General features: G+C 40.7%; 1 protein-coding gene across 8 annotated transcripts in view; it reads left to right on the top strand.

The window, feature by feature from the left end:
* TRIM55 (tripartite motif containing 55) overlaps nucleotides 1-16026 on the top strand; it is a 37973-nt gene that overhangs the window by 9462 nt on the left and 12485 nt on the right. The window contains exons 3-11 of one of the 8 annotated variants that reach the window (XM_041473714.1): nucleotides 112-277; nucleotides 2015-2110; nucleotides 6020-6253; nucleotides 6912-6934; nucleotides 7030-7154; nucleotides 7973-8196; nucleotides 10043-10330; nucleotides 11105-11245; nucleotides 12606-12622. In XM_041473714.1, the coding sequence (XP_041329648.1) occupies nucleotides 112-277; nucleotides 2015-2110; nucleotides 6020-6253; nucleotides 6912-6934; nucleotides 7030-7154; nucleotides 7973-8196; nucleotides 10043-10330; nucleotides 11105-11209 (1261 nt within the window). In that variant the 3' untranslated portion in view covers nucleotides 11210-11245; nucleotides 12606-12622. Of the gene's footprint in view, nucleotides 1-111; nucleotides 278-2014; nucleotides 2111-6019; nucleotides 6254-6911; nucleotides 6935-7029; nucleotides 7155-7972; nucleotides 8197-10042; nucleotides 10331-11104; nucleotides 12510-12605; nucleotides 12697-16026 lie in introns of those variants that run through there. The other 7 variants (XM_041473712.1, XM_041473715.1, XM_041473713.1 and 4 more) reach the window with 7 other exon arrangements.

Raw genomic sequence — 16026 nt, 5'->3', positions numbered from 1 at the left:
CCTTGGATGCTGCTATACAAATGTACCATATTTCAAGCTAACACTCTTAAGTGATGATATCAGAAACTCATGAGCACCATCTTTGTTTTAAACAAATATTTTCTTTTGCAGACCTGAAAGGAAGTGTGACCAGCCAATGTGCGAAGAGCACGAAGATGAGAGAATTAATATTTATTGTTTGAACTGTGAAATGCCCACCTGCTCCTTGTGCAAAATCTTTGGTGCCCACAAAGACTGTCAGGTTGCTCCCCTCACAAATGTTTACCAGCAACAGAAGGTAAATATCTTTTTGTTTCTCAAAGTACTTGAAGAAACCGACAGGACCATCAGCAGGAAGGTATTCCCATGACCTTCCTGCGAGTTTCCAAAAGGGTCTGGGGTTGTCTTTGCCACTCGTGTGTGTGACTGAAAGGCTCCTATAAATCTGTGAAACTATTTAGAAACACAGGAAAATAAATTTATGAGAGATCACACAAAAATATACTACAATTTGTCCCAATTTTGATGTGGAGCTGAGGATTTCTCTTTTTGAGTTCCTAATCCCTTTTTGCAGTTCTTTTAGATGAGACAAACAAGTGGTATTTTCAACATTAAGAACTGGAAAGAGAACAGACCATTTCAAATCAAATAGTTATCTGTCAGACACTTTTACATTTAAGCATGCCATTTTTAAGAAAAGTTAAGTGAAAAACCTCCTCCTGCAAGTGAATGAAGGAATATTCAATAGTTGGCAGCACAGGATGTACCTAACATCTTCTGCCCTTGCTGTCACCAATAAAAGACTTGTTTATTTTTAATACAGTGTTAATTTAAAACCTGACTCACTGGGTTATCCTCCTGAGATAAACAGCTCATTTTTCTGGAGGGCCCCAGTGGGGCAAGCAATCAGACAGGCCAAGTTTGCAATCCCAGCCTCCAACTTCGTCACACAGATGCATGTGTGCATGTAAACTACAAATGAGAAGTTACTTTAGGAAAGGAGTTAAAAACATCCTTTTCAATTAAAAAAAAAAAAAGGTGTGAGAGGAAGGAGAAGTTTTTTGGACTGAATCCATGCCAGCAATCACTCATTTTGCATGGAGATTTGCAAGCAGTGTCTTCCTTTCCAGAGGGCCCATGGAAAGAGGCTTCATACCCAAGATGAGAGGCGTAACCTGGAGGCTGCAGGATGCATGCTTCAAAGGAGCCTTTACAGAGCTGTGGAGGTCTCAAAGGATCCTGTACAGAGCTGTGGAGGCCATGAACACAATTGTCTCTGTTACCACAGTGGTGTGCCTAGGGCCCTTTGCACTCCCCATCACCCTCTCCAAGTTCCCTAGGACTGGCTTCTTTGTCTCTCTTAGGGATACCTCATAATCATCTCCATGCCCACACTCAGGTTATTTTCTTCCTCCACTCATTTCCCTCATGCCAGTGGCTCAGCCTCTACCTTCTTTTCCTCCTTTTCTCCTGTCCCCTCTCACTCCAACCCCAACAACCACCCCAACAACTCCAACCCCACTGCCTGCATGGCAGGGACTCTGTAACACATTGGCTGCTCCAGGTCCATGGGCCACCTCTTCTCTATTCCAAGGCCAAGAGCTACAGTCCTCAGGGAAATACCACAGTGGTGTGGCTAGACCCAGACATGGAAAAAACAACCCCTCAAGAGTCTTTTCCCTCAACAAACCCAAAGGAAATATTTGGAGCTTGTTGAAACAGCACTTCAGACAAAAGCATCTAGAGGAACTTCCTAGAACAAAGTTCTTCCCTCTTTCCAAACCACAGTTTCTTCTCCACTAAAAATTCCAAAATGTCAATGTTTTCATAGCATGTGGAGGGGGGAAACAAATGTCAAAATACAAGCAGGTATCTTGTGGGCGCATAAAGCTCCAATTTTTCTCAGTTCTGGTGGAAAGATGAAGTAATATCCAGGGTATGGCTTATTTGTCCCCTGCTCCCCACTGTTTGATGCGTCCCCCTGAAGTGTGACAGCACCTAACATCCGTCTGCTTGCTCTCTCCTTACTGCCTAGTCTGAGCTGAGTGATGGCATTGCAGTCCTGGTGGGGAGCAATGACAGAATGCAAGGGATTGTCACACAGCTGGAGGAGACCTGCAAGACGGTTGAGGTAGGTGCCACCCCTTTAAATGCAGTTATTTCAGTGTGACAGTGCATCTTTTAATCTTCTTAAATGATCATTCTTCAACAGACCTCACTTTACCCACATGCATTCCCACATTGTTTCACTAAACCATTCCTCGTGGCTTTGTACATTACCAAGATGTGCTGCCTCAACCAAAGGGTACATCCTGCTCAGCACCTCTGACCTTTGCTATATGGTGGGGGGTAAAGAGTAAGGATAATCCATATCAGCAGTCTTGCTCAATATTCTTAGTGGAATAGGATCTCACTGAAGTTAAAAGCAGATCCACAAAAATGCCATCAACTCCCAGCTCCTTTAACATCTGAGATCAGATTCTTAGATTTTCATCTAAGACCATGTAAGACCTTTACATAAAAGACCAGTTAGTCTGAAGTCTGACAGGTCCTGTAAACAGAGCCTTAGTCTCAGCCACAGGGTAGGCACAGCATGGTCCACAGGTATGTCAGTATTTGTTCTGTATTTGGTTGCTTTGCCTTCTGCACAGAAGTAGTGTTTTAATATGGTGTCCTCTAAGGAGTCTTGTTTTGTTGCTCATGGGAGAGAAGAGTTTGGGCTCTTACTGGACTTTCTGGTGAAGGCCTCACTCTGGGAGAGCTGGAATTAGTTTTGTGTTATTCAATAGCAGAAGTGGCTTTCACTTTTTTTGAGAGCTTTATATCAGCAAAGCAAATATAAACATCAACTTTGACCAATCTGAGCATCACAGGACAATAGGCTGAATGGAGTTCATATTAATTGATTTTGTGATCAGAATTTGATGAAGCATCTAGTGAAGAAGTCGCATCCCTCTCAGCCCAATTAGAATTATATTGACCCTTCAGAGATGGAGCAGAAAGGAGACATGGTAAGGAAAAATCAGTTAATCCAAGATGTACAGATTCTAGTAAGTAAGTAAGAAAAAACAATTACACAATCTATGTACACAATTCCAAGCAAGAAGAAACAGAAAATGTCTGAGTTTGTTTCAAAGAACACAAACCCACTGGCCCAAGTAAAAGAGAGAGCACATTAATGCTTGGGCAGAGTCAGAACTTTGTAGTTGGGAAGCCTTCACTCTGCAAGGATGAAATTAGCTGCTATCACGACTTTGCAGACAGAAACAAGCCTTTCAAGTAGGTTAACTGCAGCAATTTGAATTATACAAAAACAAAAGCTTACTCTCATTTAAGCTGAACTAGCTGAACCAGAAACAAATCTTCAAACACCTAGTTTGAAGTATGGAGAAAACACTGTGCTAAAAATACCTAAAAACTACAACAGTTTCTGAAACTAGCTTCCTCAGAGTCATCCACTCAGTTTAAAATCTAACCTTTAAAGTCAAAGCCCCAAAAAAATGCAGCCATTTTACCTTCTGATGTTTTATCAGGCTTTTCACCTTTAAAGACAAAGATTGCAGAACACAGATCTTGGAGTTTACCTTGGCACTTCCATGTTACATTTCAAGCAAATCACATTTCCTACTATGCAAGAGCTTTGTCTGAGTTGACATCAGTTTGTCCTTGAAGACAAGAGACTACAGCTGGAACTCAGAAATGTTTACCCATGGAAATAACACAATCCAGGATTGTCTCTTCTTTCTGCTTAACAATTTGCAGAGAACAATAAATATCTGCTTTAGCAGAAAATAAATGATCATTTTCCCTTTAGCTGGAATCAGTAATAGTCTACAGTTCTACATTTAGACACTGCTCCTGTCCAACCTTATAAACCAGAAAAGAAAAAAAATACTTGTACAACTTTTAACTGATTGAAAAGTTGACCTAATTCACATATTATACTGAAAATTGAGAAAGGAATATAAAATGCTAAATACCAGAAAACTATAATCAATAATTAAGTTCTGTTTAGCTCTGTAAATTAGTCTAATAACAGAGGAAAAATTACAGTGTTTTTTCAATGCTAAGAGCATTGGCCAGTCAATACAGGTCCTTTGGAACAAGCAGTGAGATTCATGCTCAGTAGCAAGGACTCCTTTCTTTTTGATGTAGCTGTGCTTTAAAAAACAAAAAGACTGAGAACTTTTTAGAATGCAAAGTCATGTATTTGTTAACCTCTTTCATTACACAGAATCTGATTAGAGTAATTCCATCAGGCAGAGGCTTCATATGGGAACTTTTTATGCAGAAAGAGAATATTTCAGAAATATTCCAGCATTTGCAGTTAGAAACCTGTTTTGCACTCTCACTCATGAGATTCACAGCTCTGTAATATCTGCTGGCAGGAAATACTATCTATTAGTGCTTAAAGATGGGGAAGGATCTCTCAGAGAACCCTGCTATCATTTGCTTGCTCTTCTTCCCCGAACATTTGTCCTGTGTCAAATGACAAAGATAGCACACACCTGTCTCGAAATTAAGGTTGCTTTACAAGTGATCTGAATGACATTTCATGGAGAGAAAGCTAGGAGAGGAGTGGGAGAAGATTATTTGAGGTCTGAACATAGAAGGACACTCAGAAACCATGACCCACTTGGTTTGAAAACTTCCTTAACCCCACCCTGTGGGGGCTGTAATTGTTGTAATTGTAATTGTTGGGTGCCTGTAATTGCAGTAATCAGTTATTTCTGGGAAGTGACAAGGACTCCCAGAAGGGCAGGACAAGCCTGCACCCCCTGCAAGGAGTGCCTGTTTAGCCTAGCACTCCTCATTGGGAGGCAGAGGTGGATACTTGGGTCAATGCATCAAGATGTGCATTCAATCCCCTCTCCACCCTCATGCAGACAGTGATTTTTAGCCAAATGTAAATCTTTGAAAAGCTTTCTCCTTTCAAGGGTACAGAGCTCATGATACCACTCATAGATGAGCTCTGGCTGGAAGTCAAGAAATAAGTGGGATTCTCTCTGGCCAAGTGCTGTGAATAAGTCTTACCACTACCTAAAGTTCTGTAAAGGTGTTAATAATCCTGTGCTGCCAGAATGTCAGCATTATGCCTCAAGGGACAAAGATGAGGAATCAATTCCGCCTCAGTTCCTAGGAAAGAGATTTAAATAATCACCACCATCCACAATCAGGTCATAACCACAATAAAGTCATGCCCTGGGGCACACAGATGACTCAAGTACTTCTATTTGGTAGACCTCAGACATTATATATAATCTGTCCCCCATTTCCTCCCCATAAATCCTCCTTTACAAGTGCAGTCTGTTCTTTTGAGAGAGTGCTCAATGCAGCAGTCATCAAACCCATCCTCCTAACTCAGTGAAAGATGCTGCTGTCTGGTTGGAGGGACAATAGAAATGTCTCAAGAAACGATGTGAAAATCAGGGCCTGAGCATACAGTTGGAATCTGATTCCTCCTTCTTGTCTTTGTGCTTCTGTCACACACCATTTTCTTTGCAGAACCTCTACCTCATTCAGTGCACAGTAAATGGAATAAAATGGACACTTCTTGTCCAAATAGAGTCTAAGAGGGCGTATGTGAAAATCAAGCCCAGCCAGGATTGTTCCAGGCACTCTGGCAGAAAAAGAAAATTCTCCAGAGCTGTTTGAGATGCTCGCTCCTTTTAAAACCATTCTGTTCACGCAAATGGACCCAGCTGCTAATACGGTGGGAGCTTTTACTTTTTCTGCAGACTTTGATGTATCACCACAGACATCATAAATACCTTTTTACTTTTTTTAGCAGACTCACAAGTTATACAATAACCTGTTTGGGGGCTTTCAGTGGCTTGAAACTCAGAGTTTGAGAAGAGTTTTTAAACTTTTGTTCCAACAGCTTGGACTTTGAAAATTATAAAAGTCTCTGGGGTCATTCAGAATCCTTTGCACTGTTCAGAAAGAGGAATTTCTTTGATGAAAATGCTTCCAAGTAACTGTAAAAATAGAAACCCTTTTAAGAACATAACATGTTTAACATAAACCAAATGATTCACAGGAATGCTGCAAACGACAGAAAGAACAGTTGTGTGAAAAATTTGATTATCTCTATTCTGTACTGGAAGAAAGAAAAAATGAGATGACACAAATAATCACTAGAACCCAAGAGGAGAAACTGGAGCATGTCCGCTCCCTGATGAAGAAGTATGCGGATCACTTGGAAGCTGTGTCAAAACTGGTTGAATCAGGAATCCAGTTCATGGAAGAACCAGAAATGGCTGTGTTTTTGCAGGTAAAAAGTCTATAAATAGAGCTAGAAAAAGAATGATGGATTTATTGATACATTATTTAAGCATTTGTCAATTGTAGGCCCATTCAGAGTTTGTTTGTCTTCAAGTGAACATGAATACAAACTCATTTTTTAAACACCTGAATCAGCTCAGACAAATAACTGCTCTTCTTGTGCATAGTATCCAAATCAAGAACACGAGTATTTGCTATTTGCAACAAAATGTATTATCCTGTGCATGAATTTCTGGTCCCCTTAGAAGAAATAGGAATCCAAACATTTTCCAGGTAATCTTTATTTTCCCACCAATGCCATGGTGGGACAATATGTTCATGTGTACATGAACTTCTGGGAATTACAGGTTTCACTAGTAAATTGACAAAATCATTAATTTTCAATAATTTATGTGTTAAGCTGCATTTGATACATTTACTTTTTTTTTTCTTTTGTTTTCTTACTGTAAATTTAAGAGAGATGAGTAGGGAACCATGAAATTACCATCCAAATTTAATCTCATTCCTAGATGTCATGGCTGTCACTTATGAAATTCTTATTAGTGCTTTTAAAAACTGCCATTGTAAGAATTATTTCTCAATGCATAAAATCTCTGAAAAAAATGGAACCATTTAAGAAGTCAGTTATTTCTTTTTTGTTTCTACAGAATGCCAAAACATTGCTACAAAAGTAAGTATTTAAACTTGAGACTCTTTTTTTTATAATCACTTACAATTTATAAATTTATCTTCAAATCCAATGCCAATAACCAATCTCTATTTTAGAATTACTGAAGCTTCTAAAGGATTTCAAATGGAAAAAATAGAGGATGGGTATGAGAATATGAACCAATTCACAGTGAACCTCAGTAGAGAAGAAAAAATAATACGAGAAATTGATTTTGACAGAGGTATATAATTTATTTCACCAAAATTTCTTTCATATATAGCAGCTGTGTGTGATTCACATGATGGTACTGAGTAGGAAACCTCAAATCAGATATTTCTCTCTATGCCAAAATGTAACCAGAGCATTATGTATCAATTATAATCAAATCTGGGTTTATTGCTCTGAAGTGCTAGGAGGGCCCTGCAAATTTTTTAGGATAACTAGTGTGATTATACAAAAGAAAATCCAGTGCTAGAGGCCTTCCTCTGGAAACAACCTGAGCCACGACTGCAGTCCACAGGATTTGTCAGATGGCACGAAAGCAGTGGTTTGACCAAGTTTGACAGTCTGGTTTAGGCATGCTGACATCTCAAACTTCCAGTCATGCATTGCAAAGCACTGACCCAGTAAAGAATTGTGAGGACAGTTTCAATGGCATTAAACATATACCTAGAATTGGAAAAAGGACTTTATTCATTACAGATTGTGCCAGATCCCAGGCAGCCTCTTCCCAAAACATGCAGGGCTGTGCTGCACATCCCTCATGAGGATAACTGCATTGACAGGAATTTCTGTCCTCCTTCCCATGGAAAGGGGCAGCTTAAGATTTTAACCAGCATGTGTGTTCAGTGTCTTCCCTGCCCCAAAGCTCCTGCTGGCAGCTCTATGGCAGTGCCAAGTCCAGGCTGGTGGGAGCAGGTTCCTCACCAACACCCTCTCTGCCAGGCAGAATACTGTCAGTGACTTTGCCATGCAGTTGCAAACGGCTTTTTAATTACTTAAAGTCTGAAGCCGTCTTCACATGGTGCTCATCCTGTCATTTTACACCTGTCCTATCAGAGGAGGAGGGAGAAGAAGAAGAGGAGGAGACAGAGGATGGCGAAGGCTTGGGCGAAGTCCACACAGAGTCATCAGGAGAGGAGGAAGAGGAGGAAGAGGTGGAAGAGGAAGGGTCAGAGGGAGCACCACAAGCACCTCAGCAGGACCCTGAAGCACAGAGTGCAGGGGGAGAGCCCCCGGCTGAACCCACTCCAGCACCAGTGCTGGCTGCCCCAGCTGGTCAGGTAAATGTCTCTGCTGCCCCACTGCCCTGCCAGCTTTGCTGAGTGCACCTGGCAGAGCCAGGAAATGCTCCCCGCTGTCCTGTGGGCACCATAGCTCAGGAGCAAGGCTAAGGGAGTCGGTGCATTGGAGGGAAAAATTATTTATTGCCCTTGTACACATATATGCAACTTTACTTCAACATGTGCACGTGTCACTTGATAAGCAAAAAATTAGCTGCTAGACAAATCAAGATATATATGGGATACATAAGTGATAAATAAAAAAGACTGTTTGGGAGTTAAGTGTATTACAACAAATGTTCTGCTTGCTGTGATTTAACTCAGACTAACTGTTATAAATGAGATGACTGTTAAAATATCTATACTAAGAGAATTTGGCATTCCCTCTGGATTTAGGAAGCTTTCCACTACCAGTTTTTAGATTATACTTTTAATCTGTTTTCTGTGAATGGCACTTGCTGCCTTCTGCTCTGATCATCTTTGGGATATGTCTAGGTAGATGCAGAAATATCATACACCAAACCTGAGAGGAAACTGCCTCTTACAACCTAACAGCAAACAGGTTCAGGCTGTGAATATTTTAGGCCAACACTTTTCTTAGGGAATTTGATTAGAATGAGATTATAATTGCTGCATATTCTAAAATATGTACATTAAAAATATACTTCCTCTGCTACTTTAGTTTGCCTTGCATACCATTAACTTAGCAAATTCTCCTCTTAGACAATTTACTCAGTGAAGTTGCTGAGGGGTAAAAGCTGCTGTGAATGTATTTGAGGAGGCCTATGTGAAAACAAGGAAGCACACAAGGGATCTTTGATTGTAGCAAGCTCCCCACATAAAACAAGTGAAAATAAAGGATATAAAGTCTTTATTTCTTTGATCTAAAAACATGTGTGGGTTTTCATCAGTCATGTGAAGACGCTCTTAAATCAGCCTTTACTGATTAAATCAAAATTTGAAGATTTGCACTGTATTAACTAAACTTGTGTCCCCTGACTGATGCAGGGTGTTATGCAAACAAGAACTAGGCATAAGCAATTCTGCCCACCAAGATGAATTCTCTAATTTCTAAGGCTTAAGGGAGAAAGGTACAGAAATTGTAAAATGCCATTAGGAGATAGCCAGGCAGGGAGTCAGACATGGTATGTGGTTGTTGTGGTGTGGGGGATACCTGTATTTGAGTTTTTGCCTTCTGGTGTAAAAAGGCAAGGCAGAAATGCAGTGGCGATAGCAGACTGTGTGTGCAGAAACCCCAAGATCTTGACACAGGTAGAGAGATGCAGTTCATCCAGCTGCTCCTCTTCCTGGCAGAGCAACAGTGCTTGGCTTACAGCATTGCTGGCAAGGTTCATGGGCAAATGCTTCTCTCCAGTATTCCCTTTATTCTGACTGCTTGTATCAACAGACTCATTGGCTAAAGTGTTATTCGTAACCTAAAACCCAACAAGCCATTTGAAGGTACCTACATCTGTCATTCATGGCTGGTATGGGTTCATGAGAATCTTATGCAGAACTTCTTAAGTTTTTAGAATTGAATTGAGGGTTTATCTGAATTGAAGAACCCCTTGCTCATTCCTTTCTCAGTTAGCACCCCCTTCCCAGCTAGTTCTACCCTCCTGTTCTGGTTTTGGGTTCATTTATTTTCTTTCTCTTGTCTGTGTTATTCAAATGATAGTTGCTTTTGCTTTGCATTTTGATTGCAATTCTTTCAGATCATATTAGTAGGACAAACCTATGCCTTGCAGTGATATCTAACAAACACAACATGCAGAACAATGTGACTACAGCAGGAAGGTAACGTGGTGCACTCTGCTTGTTCTTCTCTTTATCTGTCCTGATTAAGGATGTTGTTGTGACACCAAGTGGTTCTCAACAGACTCCCGAGTCTGACACTCAAGTGCCGGCCACAGCAGAAACCATCGATCCCTTGTTTTACCCTAGCTGGTATAAGTCCCAGTCACGGCAACCAAGCAGTCCAAGCTCAAGCCCGGTGAGTGGGCTGGGGAAAGTAGGGACTCCTGTTTCTCTGGAAACAAGTGCAAAGAAGGCAGAAGCCCCGACAGCAGCAACAATCGAGGAGAGTGCACCAGGGAGTGGTAAGGAAAGTAATGCCACTGCAGCGACGTCCAAGGTCAGTGCTCCCGAAGTCACCCCAGAGGGCTGTGACATGCAGCAAGGCGGGAACACCAATTGTTAAGGAAAATGTGACTTCATTTTCCTCTGCATGCTAAAGAATAAGAACAATTTCAAAAATACGAAAACAGCACAAATTGTCGTTTCAGCAAATCCACTGGATTTGTAGATGGTTTCAATGTGTGACAGGCTGACTATAGCTTCAAAAGCAGCATGCTGGTTGTTGCTTGTGCTTACCTGCCAGTGCACCTTGCTTGTGCCAGCTGTAATCCAAATTACTCATGCACAGGAGCTATTGGAGAGGCCAGTGATGTCGCTGCACATCAGATATTTGCATGTGTTAGTGGCAGAAAAATCCTGTGCCTGAGATTTATCTCATCACCTGCTGACAGTCTGTGTATGTGCTGTCCTACTGTGACTGGTTGAGCAGCTATGGCTTGGCTTCGCCTTCTGCAGCTCTGTGGCTGCACCTGGAGTACTTCCCCTTGTGAACACGAAGCTATGCAAACACCCAGAGCCTTCCTGTGTGTTTGGTTGCCTCTCAGTAAGGAGTGTGATTTCCTGGGTTCAGATCTGTGGCAGAGGGTTTGCTCCAAGGATTCTGGAGACTTGATTAAAAGAGAGCATGAAGATGATACATTTCAGTTCAGGGTTAGACACTCAGCAGCATGACGGGATAACAGATACTGATGTGTTGAGCACAGGAGGGTGTTTTCCTTAAAATGACAATATTAGAGTTGGTATAACCTGAATTTGAATAATCCTCCTCCAGCACATGTATACAAATTCCACGTGGCCCAAAGATACAAGGAACAGAGTTGAGGGAGCTGTGCAAGGATTTGCACACTGCACCAGGTCCTGCTCCAGTGTCTGGTGACCAGCTCATGAGCAGCACTCTGTAAATCAAACCATGGTAATTTACAGCTTCTAGCTGCATGTTTTAACAAAGCAATTACCTGTTTGTGTGCAATGAGAAGAGGTTATGTGTGTGTCTGTGTGTGAGAGAGAGAGAAAGAAAAAGTGGGTATTAAGGATTTCATGCTGTTTCCTTTAAGTCTGGAGATAACTATATAGCATACATAAGCAGCTATATAGTCAACAATTGTATGACAATAGATAAACAATCATGTGCCAGGCAAAAAGTTAGGAGGAGTTCACAGAGATCTTATAAAAGGGGCATTTATCTTCTGCTAGAGGTTTCAGTCAGTGATACTTGAATTTGGTGGCTGACTTTCTTAACAAAAGCAACATTTGACCACTAAATTTCAGTGGTTATTTTTCAAGTCAGGGTTTGATTTCAGAATATTTGAGTGGAATTAAAAACACAAGTACTTTAAAATTATCAAATCTACTATGACATTTTCTTCTTAAGTATATTTGAAATGAACTGGCAAAAAGTAAATTCACAGTGAAATTTATTGGTGCTGTTTCCTCTTATCGGTTACACTGATGACCAGGCACCCTAATCTCACAATAGGTAGGAAAATTCTGTACTAGGTTAATTTTCTGGGAGCTTGCCTAAGTGTGGTCTGCACCTCTCAGTCTCAGCAACAAGAAAAGGAACAAAACTTGTGTTTGATGTGGGCAGCTCTCTGAAAAACAACAGCAGCCTGGTACCCAGCTTCCTTCACTGGGTACCAGGAGCAAAAAGAGGCACATAGGAAAGATGTCAGTTCTTGCTGGCATGTGAGTTTGGGGGTGCTGCATCTTGATATTTTCCCAGATCACAGGTGACACTGGCATTTTGGAAGAAGGAGGAGGATGTGGAGAAGAGTAGCTCATGGTTCTGGTGATGTGGGAGAAAGGAGCAAGGGAAACGGCTGAGGATGGGATTGCCAATGGGCTGGAGACACAGCAAGAGATAGGAAAGCGCAAGAAGCAGAAATGTGCAGAAGAATAGAAAAAGAGTAACCGAGTGAGGGTGATGCCATGAGATGATGCTGTGGTCAGATTTAAGGACCTGAGCTGAGATGTGTCTATGTCACAAAGGAAATGACTGCTGTCAAGGGGCAGTGATCATTTTCAAGTATGTGAACTTCACCTTTGTATTTTTCCTGCATGTGATTTTACTCAACCCACTCTGAAGTGCTATACTCCCTTTCTTTTTAAACCCCAGCTGATGTTCTTCACACCACTGTATTTACTCCCTTCTTCTAATTAAAGTATATAATGGAAAAGTGCTGTGGAAACAGAGCTTTTTCACGGAACATAGTGCTAATGACTAGTTCATGTGATGACAACACTGGTGAAGCACTCTTCTTATTTTCTCACAGGAGTTAGCATTCTGCATAACACTTTTGGCATTTCTTATCATACTACATCGCCTTTGGAATCTGATTCAATACATGATTTGTACTTTCATGGGTAGGAAATATTTCATTTTACCATTAACTAACAGTTCAAATAGTATATCTGGTGATGTTCCTACGTAGCTTTAAAGGACTTTTTCCCTTTCTTCCTATCCAAAAACCTCATGCTAGTTCACAACACAAGCTGCCTAAATCATTTCTTTCTCCTCACAAATACCACCCTTCAGCTTACTCCTGCATGGTTAAATATTGCATCTCCCTGGTTCGAAATGAAGAGACATTTACTCTTGCAGATATATGGGCTTGTATTTCAGTTGTTGTTCAGATGACCAGCAGGATGGAGAATCTGTTGGTTGACAGATGCGAAGAACACCAAGCTTGTTCAGTCCAACAACTAGGGAACGAAGAGCTGCAGAGTAATAATTGTCATCAGAGGGGTTAAGGTCAGGAAAACAAATCCACTGAATACTGTGGTATTCACTGTGCTGCCAGGATCACCACAGAAAGCAAAACCACCTGTGCTCCCTTGGGTGGATGGCTCGAGCCCCACTCTCCAGAGGTCCCCATGGACATAGTGGGAAGGGTCCCCTCACACCCCAGCTCACACAGCACACCCCACATTCCCTTCAGGTCCCACCACTGTTCAAAGCCATCTCTCCCACATTCCCAGTCAGCATGGAGCACCAATCATGGCCCTGAAATGCAGCCTTTGCAGGAATCCCACCCAGTCTAGACAAAAGCTTTTTTTCCTTAGGTCACATTAAGGGCTGAAATATCCACAAGATCAAGGAAGAAGAACTTCACTACCAAATGAAGTTGTCCCAAATACAAACTCTGTAATCTAAACCTTAACTATTCCATAACATCTCTTCTGGATAACCCCTTTTTTGGTAGACAATATCCATGACTATCTTCCAGCTCCAAATTTGTGCCCCTCTTAGGTAAGACATTCATGTGTGTTCAATTTTCAGTGTGATATGACTGATCTACAGAGAATTCTGTATTACAGCTGGGATATTTAATGTTATTTACTGAAAACCAAAAACCTCTGACTCAAACCAACTGTAGTTACTTTTGGGTGTTTGCTCAAATGACAGAAAAATTCAATGTTGATCTATTCTTCAACACAAAGATGATTGGTTTTGCCTGCTCACTTTCTACACTGTAGTCTCAGCACTGTACATGATATGGAGCATCTATGAAAAATGACAAATTATTATTCAGCTTTGACGTGCAGAACTTCCAGAAAAATATCTCTCCATTAAAAAAATAAAAAAGGAGGGGATAGAAGTTATCATCTACACTTTAGCTGCATTAATTAGCAAAAAGATTCACTGTCTGGTAGTAATTTGAATTTGAAAAGCAGTGGACAATGCGAATCTCAAGTTCATGGATCATAGTTTAATCTTCATTTACTTGTGTCTGTTTTTGAAAACTTGCATTATTATTAAAGGACACAGAGGTTGTTTTTATTCCTGGGAAATCAGGCATATGAAGAGCACTATGCTTTCTTTCCCATCTCCTTTTTTTTTTTTTTTTTAATTCAAAACCCACTCTGAAGTGCTATACTCCCTTTCTTTTTAAACCCCAGCTGATGTTCTTCACACCACTGTATTTACTCCTTTCTTCTAATTAAAGTATATAATGGAAAAGTGCTGTGGAAACAGAGCTTTTTCACGGAACATAGTGCTAATGACTAGTTCATGTGATGACAACACTGGTGAAGCACTCTTCTTATTTTCTCACAGGAGTTAGCATTCTGCATAACACTTTTGGCATTTCTTATCATACTACATCGCCTTTGGAATCTGATTCAATACATGATTTGTACTTTCATGGGTAGGAAATATTTCATTTTACCATTAACTAACAGTTCAAATAGTATATCTGGTGATGTTCCTACGTAGCTTTAAAGGACTTTTTCCCTTTCTTCCTATCCAAAAACCTCATGCTAGTTCACAACACAAGCTGCCTAAATCATTTCTTTCTCCTCACAAATACCACCCTTCAGCTTACTCCTGCATGGTTAAATATTGCATCTCCCTGGTTCGAAATGAAGAGACATTTACTCTTGCAGATATATGGGCTTGTATTTCAGTTGTTGTTCAGATGACCAGCAGGATGGAGAATCTGTTGGTTGACAGATGCGAAGAACACCAAGCTTGTTCAGTCCAACAACTAGGGAACGAAGAGCTGCAGAGTAATAATTGTCATCAGAGGGGTTAAGGTCAGGAAAACAAATCCACTGAATAATCCTGCTGCCAGGATCACCTCAGAAAGCAAAACCACCTGTGCTCCCTTGGGTGGATGGCTCGAGCCCCACTCTCCAGAGGTCCCCATGGACATAGTGGGAAGGGTCCCCTCACACCCCAGCTCACACAGCACACCCCACATTCCCTTCAGGTCCCACCACTGTTCAAAGCCATCTCTCCCACATTCCCAGTCAGCATGGAGCACCAATCATGGCCCTGAAATGCAGCCTTTGCAGGAATCCCACCCAGTCTAGACAAAAGCTTTTTTTCCTTAGGTCACATTAAGGGCTGAAATATCCACAAGATCAAGGAAGAAGAACTTCACTACCAAATGAAGTTGTCCCAAATACAAACTCTGTAATCTAAACCTTAACTATTCCATAACATCTCTTCTGGATAACCCCTTTTTTGGTAGACAATATCCATGACTATCTTCCAGCTCCAAATTTGTGCCCCTCTTAGTTAAGACATTCATGTGTGTTCAATTTTCAGTGTGATATGACTGATCTACAGAGAATTCTGTATTACAGCTGGGATATTTAATGTTATTTACTGAAAACCAAAAACCTCTGACTCAAACCAACTGTAGTTACTTTTGGGTGTTTGCTCAAATGACAGAAAAATTCAATGTTGATCTATTCTTCAACACAAAGATGATTGGTTTTGCCTGCTCACTTTCTACACTGTAGTCTCAGCACTGTACATGATATGGAGCATCTATGAAAAATGACAAATTATTATTCAGCTTTGACGTGCAGAACTTCCAGAAAAATATCTCTCCATTAAAAAAATTAAAAAGGAGGGGATAGAAGTTATCATCTACACTTTAGCTGCATTAATTAGCAAAAAGATTCACTGTCTGGTAGTAATTTGAATTTGAAAAGCAGTGGACAATGCGAATCTCAAGTTCATGGATCATAGTTTAATCTTCATTTACTTGTGTCTGTTTTTGAAAACTTGCATTATTATTAAAGGACACAGAGGTTGTTTTTATTCCTGGGAAATCAGGCATATGAAGAGCACTATGCTTTCTTTCCCATCTCTTTTTTTTTTTTTTTTTTTTAATTCAGAATACCTTTTGAAATTAAAAATAGACAAGGGCAGAAAGCTCTTATTTCTACAGTTTGAGACCT

The sequence above is a fragment of the Pyrgilauda ruficollis genome, unplaced genomic scaffold (genome assembly GCF_017590135.1).
Source record: "Pyrgilauda ruficollis isolate IOZ18807 unplaced genomic scaffold, ASM1759013v1 scaffold30, whole genome shotgun sequence".
Taxonomy (NCBI): Eukaryota; Metazoa; Chordata; class Aves; order Passeriformes; family Passeridae; genus Pyrgilauda; species Pyrgilauda ruficollis.
Note: the sequence above shows the minus strand (reverse complement) of the source record. Positions and strands in the feature narration are given on the sequence as shown.